The 17,337-nt window shown below is 42.2% G+C and overlaps 1 protein-coding gene across 10 annotated transcripts in view; it reads right to left on the bottom strand.

The window, feature by feature from the left end:
* Positions 1-17,337, bottom strand: part of LOC139361438 (disco-interacting protein 2 homolog C-like) — a 94,314-nt gene that overhangs the window by 15,717 nt on the left and 61,260 nt on the right. For 2 of the 10 annotated variants that reach the window (XM_071090046.1, XM_071090044.1), the window contains exons 1-4: positions 14,825-16,550; positions 12,347-13,667; positions 11,367-11,724; positions 10,377-10,502 (exon numbers count right to left, since the gene is read on the bottom strand). In XM_071090046.1, coding sequence (XP_070946147.1) covers positions 10,377-10,398 — 22 coding nt within the window. In that variant the 5' untranslated portion in view covers positions 10,399-10,502; positions 11,367-11,724; positions 12,347-13,667; positions 14,825-16,550. Of the gene's footprint in view, positions 1-10,376; positions 10,503-11,366; positions 11,725-12,346; positions 13,671-14,824; positions 16,551-17,337 lie in introns of those variants that run through there. The other 8 variants (XM_071090040.1, XM_071090037.1, XM_071090038.1 and 5 more) reach the window with 8 other exon arrangements.

Genomic DNA, 17,337 nt, shown 5'->3' with positions numbered 1-17,337 from the left:
ATTAGAATGACAAAAATAAAAATAACAGTAACTATTGGTGGTGATGATGTGGAGAAACTGGGATGAGCATATGCTGCTGGTGGAAATGTGAAATGGTGCAGTTATTTTCTAAATAATTTGGCAGTTTTTAAAAAGCTAAACCTAAACTTACAATAAGACTCAATCATGCTACTTGGCATCCACTTAAGATAAAAGAAATTATATGCATACACAAAGATATGTACATTAATGTCAATGGCAGCTGAATATGGAAACAATGAATAACCAACTGGTAAATGAATAAACAGAATGTGTCATATCTATCAAATAGAATATAAATAAATAATAAGAAATAAACTACTGGTGCATGGTACAGCAAGGACTTCAAAACAGGTAAAGGAGGCATAGAGAAGTGTGTACATTGTATGATTTTATATCATAAAATTATAAGATCATAAAAAAACCAAAAACCATAAAATCAGAGTAAAATATTCTATGATTTTATATTCTAGAAAATTTAGAGTGCACTGTTATGATTTCTAGGGTTCTTTTCCGTAGAGCTAACCTTTCATCTGATATCCTTTGCAATCAGCCAAGTACATTCTTTAGCACGTTTATAGTGTAGTTCTGCTGATAACACATTCTCTCAGCTTTCATATTTGGGAATGTGTTGTTTCACCCCTGTTTATAAAGGAGATTTTCCCTGGATATGAGTTGACAGGCCTTTCTCCTGCTTTTAGTGCTTTAAAAAAATGTCTTTCCATGGTCTTCTGGTCTCCACTGTATCTTCACAGAAGTCACGCGTTTTTGAAATGCTTCTCTGGTATGTAACGTGTCTTTTCCTTCTGAGTCCTTTCAGGATCTCCTCTTAATCTTGGGATTTCAGTACTTTGGCTATCATGAACTCGGATGTGCTTCTTGTTATACTTGTTCTGCTTGGAGTTCACTGAACTTCTCGGGGCCGGACACAGGTGTTTGACATCAATCTGAGAAAATTTTGACTCCTTTTTTCAAAGGTTCTTGCTCTTCTCTCTCTTTTCCTTCTTGTATTACAAGTATATTGACGTATCACAGGAGCTTGAGGTTCTGTTGGCTTTCCTTTCATTTTGTTTCTCTGGGCTTCACTTTGGTTAATTCCTTTTCATCTCCCTTCGAGCCCACAGACTTCATCTTCCTTCTCCAACCTGTTAAGCCCATCAGCGCCATTTCATCTCAGTGTCATATTTTCCAGCTTCATAGTGATGTCTCATGTATACCCTATATATGCACAGCGTCTCCTATCATGGACATTGCCTACCAGACTGGTACATTTGTCACAACTGATACTTCTACAGTGAAATATCATTACCACTCCAACTCCATCATTCACATCAGGGTTCATTCTTGGTGTTGTACAATATATGGCTCTGGACAAATGCATAACATGTATCCACTATTACAGTATCATACAGAGATCACATACTAAAAATTCTCCTGCTCTGCCTATTCATCCCTGCCTCCCCCTGGCAACAACTGATCTTCTTACAGTCTCCATAGTCTTGCCTTTTCCAGGATGTTGTAAAGCTGGAATCATACAACAACCTTTTCAGATTGCTTCTTTCACTTAGCAATATGCCCTTTAAGTTTCCTCCGTGTCTTTTTATGGATAGCTCATTTATTTTCAGCCTCAAATAATATCCCATTGTCTGGATGTACCACAGCTCACTTATACATTCACCTACTGAGGGGCATTTTGGTTGCTTCCAAGTTTTGACAACTATGAATAAGGCTGCTCTAAATATCTACTTGCAGGCTTTTGTGTGTAGACATAAGTTTTCAACTGCTTTGAGCAAATGCCAAGGAGTGTAATTGCTTTATCATATGGTAAGAGTATAGTTAGTTTTGTAAGAAACCACCAATCTGTCTTCCTAAAGGCTGTTCTATTTTTATTAAGACCCGCCATGAATGAGAGAGAATTCCCACAGCTCCACATCTTCACAGGCTTTGGTGTTGATAGTGTTCTGGATTCTGGTGTAGTGATATCTTACTGTTGCTTTCATCTGCATTTCTCTATGACACGTGATGTGAAGCATCATCTCATACGTCGATTTGCCATCTCTATATCTTCTTAGATGAGGCATCTGTTAGTCTTTGACCCATTAATGTGATGAATTACGTTAATTGGCTTTTCAATGTTAAACCGGCTTTGGATACGTGAAATTCCATGTGGTTTTAGTGCACAATTTTTGCTAGATTTGCTAATATTTTATTGAAGATTACTGCATCTATGTTCATGAGAGATGTTCTGTAGTTTTCTTGTAATATTTTGTTATAAAATGGTATTTGATATTAAAATGATGCTGGCTCTATAGAATGAGTTAAGAAGTATTCCTCAGCTTCTATGTTCTGAAAGAGATTGTAGATAATTGGTATAATTTCTTCTTAGACATTTGGTAGAATTCACCAGTGAACCCATCTGGGCCTGGCACTTCCTGTTTTGAAAGGTTATTAACCACTGATTCAATTTAACAGATACAGGCCCATACAGATCGTTTCTTCCTGTTCAAATTTTGGCAAATTCTGTCTTTAAAGAAATTGGTTCATTTCATCCACGTTATCAAATTTGTGGCCATAGAGTTATTCATAATTTTTATTATCCTTTTAATGTCCATGGGATCTGTAGTTATGTCCCTTATTTCATTTCTGATATTGGTAATTTATCTGCTGTATTTCTTTTTCTTGTTAGAGGCTTACAGATTTTCTCTCAAAGAACCAGCTTTTGGTTTCATTGATTTTTCTCTACTGATATTCTGTTTTCAATGTATTGATTTCTGCTCTTTCATTATTTGTCTCCTGCTTAGAATTTAATTGGATGTTCTTTTTCTAGTTTTCGAAGGTGGAAGCTGATTGATTTTAGATCTTATTTTTAACGTATGCATTTAAATCTATAAATTTCCCTATAAACATTACTGTCACTGCAGCTCACAAATTTTAACAAGTTTTCATTTTCATTTACTTCAAAAATTCAAAGAAATCTTTAGGTTTCTTCCTTGAACAATGTATTATGTATAAGTGTACTGTTTAATATCCTAATATATTTTCCAGTCGTCCATTATTGATTTCTACTTTACTGTGGTTGAGAACATACTTGTTTGATTCCTATTCTTTTAAATGTGTTAAGGTGTGTTTAATGGACCACAACATGGTATGTCTTGGTGAATGTTGTGTATTCTGCTGCTGTTGGAGGAAATAGTCTATAAACTTCAGTTATATACAGTTGACTGAGGATGCCGATTTCAATTTTGTCCTTACTGCTTTTCTGGCTACTGAATTGGTCCATTTCTGATAAAGGGGTGTTAACGTCTCCAACTATAATAGTGGGTTAATTATTTCTCCTTGAAATTTATCAGTTTTTACTTTGGAATTCTGATACTTTGTTAGCAAAAGTACATTTAAGGATTGTTACATCTTCTTGGAGTATTGACCTCTTTATTATGTAATAGTCATCTCTGGTAACTTTCCTTGATGTAAAGTCGACTCTGTCTAAAATTAATATCACCACTTCCATTTTTCAAAATGAGTGTTGGCCGGGCACGGTGGCTCATGCCTGTAATCCCAGCACTTTAGAAGGGCAAGGCAGAATGATCACCTGAGGTCAGGAGTTCAAGACCAGCCTGGCCAACACGGTGAAATCCCATCTGTACAAAAATAGAAAAAATAAATAAATTACGCAGGCATGACGACAAATGCCTGTAATCCCAGCTACTCGGGAGGCTGAGGGAGAATCACTTGAACCTGGAAGGCAGAGGTTGCAGTGAGATATCAGGCCATTGCACACCAAAAAATTAGTGTTAACATTTATATCTTTTGCCATCCCTTTACTGTTGATCTATATGTATGTCTTTGTATCTAAAGTGGATTTCTTATAGATAATATATAGTTCGGTGCATTTGGACTGACATTGAAAGTAATAATATACAGTTGAATTAACATCTACCATATTTGTTACTATTTTCTATTTGTTGCCCTTGTTCTTTGTTTTTGTCTTTCACTTTTTTTTCCTTGTGGTCTTTATTGAGCATATTCTATGATTTATTTTCTTTCCTTTCTTAGCATATCAGTTACTTTTTTTTTTTTTTTTAAGTGGCTGCCTTGGAATTTGCAATATAAATTTACAAGTAACCCAAGTCCACTTTCAAATGACACTACACTGGTTTCTTGATAATGCAAGCACACTATAATAACAAAATAACCCTAATTCCTAATTGCTCTCTCCCATCCCTTGGGTATCACTGCTCTCATTCATTTCACTTATATTTAAGTGTGTGTATATGACATATACATAAGCATATAATACAGTATATTTACTGTCGCTATTATGAATGAACTGTTAAGTTAGATCTGTTAAGAAAAATGAAAGATTTTCTTCTACCTTCACTATTTCTTCTTTAATGCTTTTTCTTTTTCTATTTATTTTTTTAAACAGACAAGGTCTTTCTCTGTTGCCCAGGCTGGAGTGGAGCAGCATCATTATAGCTCACCGCAGCCTTGAACGGGATCCTGGGCTCAAGAAGTGACCCGTCTCAGCCTCTCAAAGTAGCTGGCACTATAGGTGTTGGCCACCACGTTTGGCTTTTTTTTAATGAGACAGAGTCTCACAACGTTGCCCAGGCTGGTCTCAACTAAGCGGCCTCCAGCTCTACTCCCATCTTTGCCTCCCAGAGTGTTAGGATGACAGCTGTGAGCCCTGTAAACAGACTGTGCTCTTCCTTTCTTTGTGCACAGCTGAGTTACTGACCTCTACTATTTTCTCTAGAGAACTTTGAACATTTTTTGCAAGGCAGGTCTACCGGCAACAAATTTTTCAATTTTTGCCGGAGAAGGTCTTTTCTTTTTCTTCACTTTTGAAAGATAATTTCACAGAGTATAGACTTCTAGGTTAATGGAATTTTTTTCCTCTCAATAGTTTAAATACTTCACTCCACTTCTTGCTTTCATGGTTTTTGAGGGGAAGTTGAAAATAATTCTTATCTTTGATCCTCCATAGGGAAGGAGATTACTCTGGTTTCTTTGCTTTTTAATCTTTGATTCACCATAGTTTCAATATTTTATGCCCAAATAGAGTTTATTTTTGTTTTGTTTTTGTCGTCATCGTTTTTACATTTATCCTTCTTGGTGTTTCTTGAGCTTCCTGGATCTATGGTTTGGTGTCTGGCATTAATCTGAGGAAATTCAGCTATTACTGTTACAAATATTTCTTCTGTTCCTCTTTCTTCCCCCTTGTATTACCATTATGCATATTTTATGCCTCTGTGGAAGTCCCATAGTGCTTGGATACTCCGTTCTTTTTTGCTTTTCAGCTCTGGAGGTTGGAGTTGGGTATTTCCCTTTCTCCCAGGTCAGAAGGCTCTGATAAAATCCCACCAGGTTAGTCTCCACTTAACTAGCTTCTCAGGAAGGTGGACCTAGTGAAGAGTGCACTTGCATATTGAAAAATGATTCCTATTCTCTTTCCCCTGTAGTAAGTATGAGGGGATTTTTCTCTGATGTTTACTTCGAGAACCTGATTGAGCTTCTGATGATACAACTCACAAAAGCATGAGACCCATATGCACAGGCCTCCTGGAGGTTTTAACTCTCAGACGTGGCCACACCTCACCACAGCAATTTGTCAATTCCAGTTCAGGGTTTCCAATCCCAGCGTGGGTTCCTTGGAGCATTGTGCTCCAGTGTATGGTGATTCATCTGCTTTACCTGTCCAGCCAATCTGGGGACAGTGGCTTGCCGGTGACCTCACGTCTCTTGCAGGTTTAAGAAGAGCTGCTGATTTTTCAGTTTGCTCAGCTTTTTACCTGTGAGGAGGGAGTGACAATTCTCAAGATTATCGTGTACATAACCTGAAATTCCCCAACTCCATTATAGTGAAAAGTGTCTTCCCTTCCTCTGGCTCAAGAATTAAAATATTTTCATTCTCTGACACGTTGTACTCTGATTCCCTAAATATTTATAATTGCAGATTTAAAAACTCAGTTTTCTGCTGTATCAGACATGTAGACTGGCACTTTCCAACAGAATTATGAGAGTCCTGTTATAGAACTTGAAACCTTCCTTGTAGCCTCATAACCTTCCTTGTAGCCTCATATAAATATATAAACAGGTATAATTAATTTTACTGGTATATTTTTAACTCAAAATGCTCATACTATACTTGCAATAAGAAATACAAATAGGCCGGATGCGGTGGCTCAAGACTGTAATCCCAGCACTTTGGGAGGCCGAGGCGGGTGGATCACGAGATCGGGAGATCGAGACCATCCTGGCTAACACGGTGAAACCCCGTGCCTACTAAAAATACAAAAAATTAGCCAGGCGTGGCAGCGGGCAGCAACTTGGGAGGCTGAGGCAGGAGAATGGCATGAACCCGGGAGGCGGAGATTGCAGTGAGCCGAGATCACGCCACTGCACTCTAGCCTGGGCAACAGAGCTAGACTCCGTCTCAAATTAAAAAAAAAAAACAAATACAATATTTTCTATTTTTTATATTAACTGGCATGTCTTTCACGCAGCAAATCCAGTTCAGACCAGGCACACGTCATGTGCTCAGCCGCCGCATGTGGTGAGTGACAGAGACCATCCTGCATGTGTGTGCACTTTTTACTGCCTTTTTCTTGACCACAGATTCTACCCCCCGTTTCTCTGTGTATGCGGTGATTATTTGCTGAATATTACACATTGTGGGTAACTTGTTGAGCACACTCAGGATCCCTAACCTCCCTCTGAAGCTTTCCAGCTCTTGTTTTAGCAGTTAGCACAGGCACGGCTGGGTCATCGTGACATGGGCAGGCTTGGTTGGATTCGCTGTTGGTGTGAATCTGTGGAGAGCTCCCATCCTGCACCCACTTGGGTCTCCCCATCCTGGACGTGGTAAGATGGCCATGCTCCGCCCACACCTGAGCTCTCTCTGATCTCCCCCTCCCGGACATGGTAGGACGGCCATGCTCCGCCACACCTGAGCTCTCTCTGATCTCCCCCTCCCGGACATGGTAGGATGGCCATGCTCCGCCACACCTGAGCTCTCTCTGATCTCCCCCTCCTGGACGTGGTAGGGTGGCCATGCTCCGCCACACCTGAGCTCTCTCCGAGCTCCGCCTTCTGGATGTGGTAGGATGGCCATACTCCGCCCACACCTGAACTCTCGGCACCACGGTCTGCAGGTGTTCTCCAGAGGGCAAGTGTACTGTGGGTGCATCTCATTCATTCTCCTGCCCTCGCCCTCAGGTTCTGGCTGGTACAGCTGTGGTCACAGACTAAAAACAGCCACCTCATTCGTTTTGTGCAGTTTTACAGTTGTTTAGGGCAGATGGGTGATTTGGGTCCCTGTTCTCTCATCATGGCTAGAAGTAGTTTTGGCAAATTATTCTTTTATCTTTACATTCGGAAACTAAAGGAAAGTTTCACCCATAGAATACTAGCGTTGCGACAATCCTAATGAGAGTTTCTCCAGAAACTAGGATCCAGGTCAGCAGCCAGTCATTTCATAGAAGATAAACTTCAAGAACATTCTCTGAAGGGCAATGAAACTGAGTAAGATCTAACCACTGTTACCAACAACCAAGAAAAATAGGTAAGAAAATGCAGCTAAGATTTGGATCAAGTAAGTACGGTAATAAACATGCAAACTATCGCTAAGCACAAATAGGCTGGGAGTAAAAAATTTTTATGATATTGACATTTACGATTTTACAAAACTGCCCCATATGATGTATCAAGAGGACTCCTGATGAAAATTTACAAAGGATGCTTTATGGCTTATATAAAACTGTTGGTCAAATCCAAATATTTCACAAAAATAACATTTCAAATAATATTCTTTTATATTTTGCAGACATCTGTACAAGGAGGTTATTCATCACACATGACCCAGTAACGTTTGTCAGCGGTTGGATTCAATACGAGAAATAAGCAAATAACCGTAACCGCACTGTTTCTTCCATTTCAAAGTCTTTTCTCTTATACAAAGTGGTCAAGAAAAATGCCCGTTGCCTTACATACTGGTTAGTGCCAAAAATTTGGTTTAAAATATTTCAACCCTTGAAATATTTTACGTCCATGTTGTTAGTTACACAAAGAACACATACAAATACAATTATTTTGCCATAAGTTTTGGCAAATTGTAACCATTAACTAAACAAACAGGAGTAAGCATGTTATTTTTGAGATAGGGTCTTGCTCTGTTGCCCAGGCTGGAGTGCAGTGGCACGATCATGGCTCACTGCACCCTGATCCTCCCACTCCAGCCTCCCGAGCAGCTGGGACCACAGGCACACACCACCATTCCTGGCTGATTTCTGTATGTTTTGCAGGGATGGGCTTTGGAATGTTGCCCAGGCTAGTCTCAAATGCTGGGAACTCAAGCAATCTGCCTGCCTTGGCTTCCCAAACTGCTGAGGTTAGAGGCATGAGCCACCATGCCTGGCCTAATCATTTTTAAAGAGTCTGCATTTATTATCGTTATTTTTTTCTAATTGAGATGGGGGTCTTGCTCTGTTGCCCCGGCTGGAGTGCAGTGGTGCCATCTCAGCTGACAGCAACCTCTGCCTCCCGGGCTCAAGTGATTCTCCCACCTCAGCCTCCCAAGTAGCTGGGACTACAGGTGCACACCACCGGGCTCAGCTAATTTTTTGTACTTTTGGTGAAGACAAGATGTACAAAAGGCATTTCTGTACATTTTGCCATGTTGTCCAGGCTGACCTTGAACCCTTGGGCTCAAGCCATACACCTGCCCTGGGTTCCCAAATTACTGGAGTTATAGGCATGAGCTATCGTGCCCAGTCCTTCATTATGTGCTGTGGCTTAATATTAAAATAAGGAAAGGGAGGAGCCCAAGGGAGCACGTTGGCAGAAAGGGCTCCCTTGTCAACAACTTGCTAGCATGGCATTCACTCCCTTGCCTGGCTGGCACTGCGTTCTTTAGATGAAGAACACGTTATGTGTCAATGAGAAACAGAAACAACATAGGAACACCCTGTCTCTACAAACACTTAAAAATTAGCTGGGTGTGGTGTCGAGCATCTGTGGTCCCAGCTGCTTGAGGTTGAAGTGGGAGGACCGCGTGAGCCCAGGTGGTCACAGCTGCAGTGAGCCAAGAGCTGCCATCATGATGCTGAATTCCAACCTTGGTGACAGAGCAAGACCTTGTCTCAAAACAAAAAGCAACGAAAACCCAAAATGATGCACTCTAAGTTCTGTCCTTTAAATTCCAGTACCTTCATTTGTAAAGGTATGTAAAGGTGAAACTCAGGAGCTGCCTGTAGTAATGTGGACGTACGTTTGACCTCAGCTCTGATCTGAAGCACGTCCTTCTGTCTCACTGCTTGCCAAGACTAAGCTAAATTTCAGAAGTAAAAATACTCCCGAAAATGTTGTACATTTTCAACTATTCGTATTGTACCTTAAGTTTCTTTGGTATTGGAGCAAAAATACTGGGTCATTTAAAGTGATATGTAGCTTCAACGTGGGATGTAAGGTGATTCAGGTCCTTTGAGAAGACAAGCTTGCAACAACGGCATGAATAATGTTGGAATCAAAATCACAGAAACTAAACACCAAATAGTATAGGTTCAATCCGTGTCTCTAACAAGTATCTGGATAACTAAACTTTCTGCTTTACTTGGGTGTGAAGATCATGAAATGTAGTTTATAATTATTTGGGCAGAGAAAATAGAGAATTGGGGTAGTTATGTAAAATTCAAGATTAAAGAAAAGCAGTATTATATAGCAGAAATATAAATTGGCTATTACCTTCAGTAATTTAGATCAGGGGTTGGCAGGTCCCTGCACCAAATCTGGTCCGTTGTTCTTGTAAATAAAGTTTTATTGGTACACAGTCATACGCACTTGCTGTCACCCATGGCTGAGGGCAGAGTTGACTGGTTGTGAGAGACCTTATGGCCTGCAGGAACTAAAATACTAGCTGGCACCTTGCAGGCAAAGTTTATGACCTGATTCGGGTAGCTGCCTAAACTGTCCAATTCGCTTGTTCTAAAACAATCCAACAATGTAGCACACTTATCTGAAGATTTGAGAATATGCATGCAACAGCCTAATCAGAAGAAAAGTCCAATTCCACCCATAGGGTTACAAACTCTTCCCTTTTCCCTACAAGGAATTAAATGAATAAAACTGTGTGAGATTTTACTGGTATGTATCATATGTATCAATCTTGATGAAAAGTTAAAAATGTGTATTTATACAGATACATAGTGTTACTTTTCATGCACTGTTTTCGGACTTCTGGTTCACAAAATCTGCATTTCTGCACCATGATTTTGAAGGCAAAAACCCAACTTCTGGGCTAGCGGTCAATTCTGAGGCGCCCAGCATGTTCAGGAGGCAGTGTCGGGGAGCGTGTCCCTTACCTGGAGGGGTGTAGGCGTCCATGGAGGTCTACACGACCAGGGACCTGCGTTTGGAAGGCATAGGCACCGCCATCTTCTGCTCTTTGTGTCTGGCCAGAGCCGCCTGGACAGCTTCCGTGTGGACGTCTGAAATGGAGAGAGCTCAGTCACTCAGTTCTCAGCTTAGGTCCCAGAGGCCAAGCTGCACCCTCCTCTCTGTCCCCGCAGCACGGTTCATCCACCTTCTGAAACTCACCAACAGATGGGTGGGTGAGGAAAGAAAATCAGTGTTTACAGTTCCATAAAGACATTAAAATTTATTCACAGACTTTTAATTATTCATTTTATTACTGTAGAATCCATATCCGCAAGCAAACACTGGGTGTAAACTGCACTGAGATTTTTCTTTTTAGGGTGAATGCACCTTGATCTTTGGAGATTCTTTGTAGGTCACACGTTTGAGCCTCCAAATCCTTTCACTGTACCGTTGAGAGGCGTGTGCACGCCTCGCACCCCAACTCACACAGCCACGGTCGCAGCTCAGCTCAACACCGGCCATGGGCCAGGACTGTGTTGGCTATGGATATGGTTTGGCTGTGTCCCCACCCAAATCTCAACTTGAATTCTACATCCCAGAATCCCCATGTGTCGTGGGAGGGACTTAGGGAGAGGTAACTGAATCACTGGGTCCCGTCTTTCCTGTGCTATTCTCGTGATAGTGAATAAGTCTCATGAGATCTGATGGCTTATCGGGGTTTCCGCTTTTGCTTCTACCTCGTTTTCTCTTGCTGCTGACATGTAAGAAGTGCCTTTCGCCTCCCACCATGATTCTGAGGCCTCCCCAGCCATGCGGAACCGCAACGCCAACTAAATCTTTTTCTTCCCAGTTTCGGGTATGTCTTTATCAGCAGCATGGAAATGGACTAAAACAACCATTAAGACATTTTGTGGCTATTAACCCATTACATTAATTCCACACATTCACTGAATGCCTTCTCTGTAAGTCCCTACGGGTTGGGGTCGCAGTGGTGATAAGGCAGACAGTCTCATGGCATCTCACGCAGGCCACTTCTTAAGGGATGAGACAAGTGATAGATGGGCTAGAGAATTAAAGCAGAGACAGATGCAGCAGCAACTCCAAACTGTGAAGCCAGGGAAGAACCCTCTTAACACAGAATCAGAACAACAGGAATGAAACATACCGGCTGTCAAGACGAGAATCTTCGAGACACAGGCAAAAATCCGCTCAAAGGCCCTAAACTGTCAGTGAGAACGGTGTTAGCAGAATAAAACCACCACCACCAAAAATGGCCAGCGTGAGTGAAGACGAGTTGGGGCAGTTTTCTCTGAAGCTGCGAGAATGATCCCACTGAAAGAGAATCAGACGTGGCTTTCTGGCTTAAAACCCCCAAGCTGCCACCTGAGACAGGACCCAGACCCTCAGCATCATGCCCACAAGCAGCTCATCGCACTGCTTGGTCTTGTCAGCCTTTGTGCACACTTCTCTCCCTAACTAGATAAAGAGCCTGGTCATCTGGCCACTATTTCTAATTCCCAGGTCAAAAACCATTATGTGACTGACTTGGCTCATGGCCGAAAACTGAAGGGATCAATGAGGTGACAGTCCACTCACTTCCACAAATCGCTTTTTGTTTTGCATATTCTCCGTTTTAAACTTTTTGGATGTAATTTCAAAGACACAGAAAATCTGCAAGACCAGCGTAGTGAATTCCCACATAACTTACCAGGCTCAACTTAGGCCCAACTGCTCCTATCTTACATCACTGCTTTCCCCCCTCCCCCATGAATTTTCTAAGTCAAATGAAAATAAATATCAGATACTATATATCCTTCCATACCTAAATGTTTCAATGTATTTCCTAAACACAAGGATATGCTCTCACATTCACTTTCCTCAAGATCCGGAAATTTAACTGTCATATACAAAGTTCACTTTCAAATGCTGTCAACTGTCTCCATAATTTTCTTACTTTGTCTTCTTCTACGATCCAATCCAGGATGATGAATTGATTTGTCATGTGATTTTTACCCGTCCAGCATCCAAGTTTCTCACGTTTTGTGTTTCCTGAAATTGGAAATGTTAAAGAATACAGGTCAGTTATTTCACAGCTTGTCCTTTATTTTGGTATCTTCCGGACTAGACTCAGGAGTATGCATTTTAGCAGGGACACCGCAGAAGTCTGTCTTACGTGACAATGTTAACATCGGCAACTCAGTGAAGGTGGTGCTTAAGTGCCTCCAAAGCAAAGATGCTACTTCTCGCGTTGAAATTAAGATTTGGGAGGAGACACCCTGACACTATGTGCATATTCTGTTTTCCATGAATTCTCCACTACTAGTTTTAGCATCCACTGATTTCCTGTCATTCCTTCTAAATCATTAGATCTTCCATATTCACTGAAAAATAATTTTATCTTTCAGCATTCATTTACATATGTCCATATATACTCACGGAGTCTGGCTTCGTGGGTTATGATTCATAGTTACAATGGTTTGTTCTGTTGCTCAACTGGTCCCAGATTTGACACCGGATTCCCCAGCCCTTAGACCAGGGCTCCTTCTAGTGAAGAACGGAGTTTGGAAGCTAAGAGTGGGCACCGGGTGCTGCTGGGCATTGCCGGCAAGTAGAACACACACACGCATGTACACGCATGTGCACCCACACCCATCCACAGGCACTTCTATCCCTGTCTACATCTGTCGGGAGCCACCAGCTGATACTTGTACCTCCTGCTGCAACCTAATCCCACGTGATCCATTCCAGGCTTTGGCCTTTTCTTATTTCTACCTCTTACCAAGAAAGAAACCTGGCACCTGCAGCACTCAATATATTCACTGATTTATTAAGCTTATTTGCTTAAGCCTGGAGATAAAGAAATGCTTTCAGAATTGCTATCTAATACCACGGTGAAAAATCTATCGAGTTCAGTGCTCATTTGTAATTATTTTTTCATTGTTTTTTTGGAAGGTAGGGAGTACAAAGTATACACAGTGAAATGTTCAGATCTTGAGTACACTTGGCACATTTCGATAAATGGAAATCTATTACCCTAATCAAATCTTTTGCATCAAAGTTCCCACAAGTCCCCTCCCAGTCAATCCCAGCCCTCAAGAGACAGCCACTGTTCATTCTCGAGGAGTGTTCTTGGCGCTCTTCCGTCACCCGAGACTCGCATAGATTCTCCATTGTCACATGGACTCCACGGCGTGGTGTTCACTCTCTGCTCAGTTCAAGGCTCCTGGAACTCATCCCCGTTGTCTGTTTTGGTTTCAGCATTTTGTACGTTTTTCCTGCTGGGAACAAGGACAATGTATGAATATATCAGAATTTGCTCATGTTTCTCCAGATGAGAGAGATTTATGTTGTTTCCAGTTCTTGGCTATGACAATTTACTCTGGAGATAATGTGCATTCTTTTACAAGGACACACATTTTCTGCTCTCCTTGGTGAACGTCTACAGCATACCTGCTGGGCCATATGGTAAGTGTACACATTTTTAAAGAAACTGCCACATTTGCTGAAGTGGCTGTGCCATTTTAAGTCTCCATCAGTCTGAGATCCAGTCTGTCATATCTTCACCAGCACCTGCTACTGTCCTCCCTTCTCCACTCTTGTGAAGGGGAACCTCGTGGGTTTAAGTTGTACTTACCCAATGACTCCCTGGTGAGCACCTCTCATGGGCCACTGGGCATCTGTATACATCTGTTGCGAAGAGTCCATCTTGCATGCTTGCAAAATTCACACCATTTCTGGTTGTTTGTACATTTCCTAAAATGTTCTAAATAAGGCCCTGTGTCTTCTGTACATCAAGCATCTCCCCCTGCTTCCAAGTCTTTATGCCTTTTAGTTCTCCTAACTAACTTCACGGACGAGGGCCCCAGTGTGCACCATGCGAACCTGAAGCACGGAGAATGGCCATGCTCCCGACACCCCTGACTGTGGGCAGAGCTCCCCGGCTGCCACCACCGAGGAGGGGGGTCAGCTCTTGTTTTTCAGGAGTGGCCTTTATCAAATGGAGAAAGTTCCCTTCTGTTCCTGATGTGATAGGAAATTCGTATAAGGACTATTAAATTTCAACAGATGTTTTCCAGTGTCTACCGGGAGGATAAAATGGGTTTTCTGCTTTATTTTTTGTTAATGTGGTGAATTACATTGATTTTTGAATGATGAGCCAAATGTGCAATGCAAAACTACAGATCATGAGAACAAACTCTAAGTGTTCATGGTATTCTTATCCCTTTTACATATTTCTGGGTTTGATTTAGTAAGAATTTGTTCAAAGCTTTGGCATCTGTATGTCAACAAGAGTGAAAGGCGTGAGATTTTGCCTCGCATGCAAACTAACAAAGGGGGCCAGCACCACCCCAATGCACTGAAAGAGCCAGGACATTTCCCGGCCAGAAACAAAGGGCTTGTCACACACAGTGGGGCAGCAGGACCCACTCACCCCTGTCGATATTCAGGATCCCACAGTGGGGCAGCAGGACTCACTCGCCCCGGTCAATACTCAGCAACGTCCTGTATCCCTGTACAACGACAAGATGTTATTTAGGCAAAACAAAATTAACGATCATGTAAAGAACTGCTTACATTTTTCTCTTCTGAGAAAATTTGTTTTTAGCAACCATGGCTCTCAAGGCACTCACTTGCACATTATACATAATACTGCTTGTGGCCAAAGTCATGGTACCTTCCTATTCTTATTTACCAAGAGTTCTGAAAGGTGAGTATTTTAAAGAGAAAAGAGGTATGTGGCTTACCCCAGGCTAAGGAGTGAGTTAGCTGGACAATTCTTGTGAAATATGTGCTTTTTCTAATTAGAAAATCTGAGAACAAGGTATCAGTGTGAGTCTGTTATCTCCATGAAGGAGTGAAATGGATGCTGGGAAATTGAAGGAGCTTCAGAACGGGAATCTCACAACCTCAAATGGGGAGACCAGCAATTGGGAAAGCAGTCACTCTGATTCATGGAGTTTTCGGAGATTCACGTCCACTCCGTCCTGCATTTGAGCGACTTTTCTTCTTGTGATGTGGACCCGATAGAAGAGAGGTCCCACGTAGACATTCGGCATTTGTGAGGGTCTGGCACCGTGACTCACTTCTACAGATTTAACATGTTTGTGTATAAATTACAATGGCTCAACTCTATAAAAACTGATAGCAGTTATGGATCAATTCCCTCATTTCTCACTTGGGCCACACTTCCTGTTTCTGCAAGAACATATCGCTTGGCTAGAAGGCACGATGTTGACATTGAAAGGAAAAAGGACCTTGTATAAAAATGATGTAGAGAATTCTTCTCAAAGGCCACTGGGACACACACTGTGTTGGTGACCAGCTGTCTACCGGCGCGGCAGCGAGAGAGACAGAGCTGCACGCGTGAGCAGTCACAGCTCCCGTGACCCACACCAAGACCCCCAGGGTGATGAAAGGCCAACCAGCAGCCTTGGAACGTACACTTCCTTCCCAAAATAGCTTCCCGAGAAACAACAAACAGTGATAATTGCAGGCATTTCTATGACTGGGAAGCAAGAAACCCTCCCAGTCCTGTTCCTTCTACACCACATCCAGAACAGGCGTACACCCGGTGTAGAAAGCTCCCAAGGCCTGAACAGATCATTCGATTCTAATTCAGACTGACCTAATCTCTGCAGTGCAGTCCTACAAACAGACTTTCCAAAAGTTACCAAACCACTACCTCAAACCTCATGCTTTCTCTGCTTCGAAAGAGGACATGCGGCTCGGTTTATACGGCCACCAGAACACACACAGGGTATTATCTTATTGCCCTTCAGTGCCAAGAAGAATCCTGTGGTCTCTCACAGTAAAAACAAAACCACATCCACCACAACCCAGCTTTTCAAGTTGCAGGGAGTTTTACAGCCTCTTTCTATGTCGTCTTCCTTTTTGCCCCAAACTGGATATTCTTTTTACTTTCTCCTTATTTCCTGAATATAATTTGATCAATATAATCAAAGTGCTTGTGTTAGAAGCAACTTTACTTAAAAAGAATTCAAAGAACTACATCAAAATATTAAGAGTAGCCATTTCAGGGTGACAAGAGAACAATATATTGTTTTTGTTCATTATTTCCAACATTTGCGAAGTTTTTTGCCTTGAGTGTAGTCACTTTTGCAATCAGAGGTTACAGTGCTTGATAGAATGAGGCCATGAAGCGCACACACCACCGAGTTTCTAACACAGAGCAATCTGTGAGGAAGGATGGAGACACAGGAAAGGTTCATTTTAAAGCAATGCAGGTGTTTTTTTCATAAAGGCAAAAGACATTTTTTAAAGTGTTTGCATCATACACAAGTCTGCTAAATTTGGTCAAAAAACAGAGAAAACAGTAACAGAAGAACGCTTTAGCCCACAAGGAGACCAGCACACCCAGCTCGAGACCACTCCAGATGAGGCGTGGAGAGTGGTTTCCTCAGCTGACCCACAGGATCGGGTAACACAAGCAGAAGGGAAACATGGGGACCACAGAGACATCAGACTGTGGACTTCATAGCAAGAGACAGCAACACAAACTAGCGGAGTAATTAAAAACTATGGTAAAAAGAGGTCCACATTCTATTTTAACCTGAAATCAGTGGCACGGGGACCACCACACCACCCTGCAGTTGCCTCCTCCCTCCCCCACACACAGCAGCCTCCTGGGACAACATCCTACTTCCAACTTGCAGTTGCCTCCCGTCCCACCCCCCCACAGTGGCCCCCTACAACATCATCCTACTTCCACCCTGCAGCTGCCTCCCATCCCCAACACACAGCAGCCTCCTGGGACAACCTCCTACTTGCCGGCCACAGCCTGGAGCCCCCAAAGCATGGAGGGGCTTAGCGAGCCACACAACATTCCCCCTTCACACCTGGGAAGTCAGCCCCTCACTGAAGTGGGTCCTGCGCCCACCAGCTGTGCACGATCAGAGGTGTGAGGTTACGGACCTGGTCACCCAC

This window comes from Macaca nemestrina, unplaced genomic scaffold (genome assembly GCF_043159975.1).
Source record: "Macaca nemestrina isolate mMacNem1 unplaced genomic scaffold, mMacNem.hap1 Scaffold_498, whole genome shotgun sequence".
Lineage (NCBI taxonomy): Eukaryota > Metazoa > Chordata > Mammalia > Primates > Cercopithecidae > Macaca > Macaca nemestrina.
Note: the sequence above shows the minus strand (reverse complement) of the source record. Positions and strands in the feature narration are given on the sequence as shown.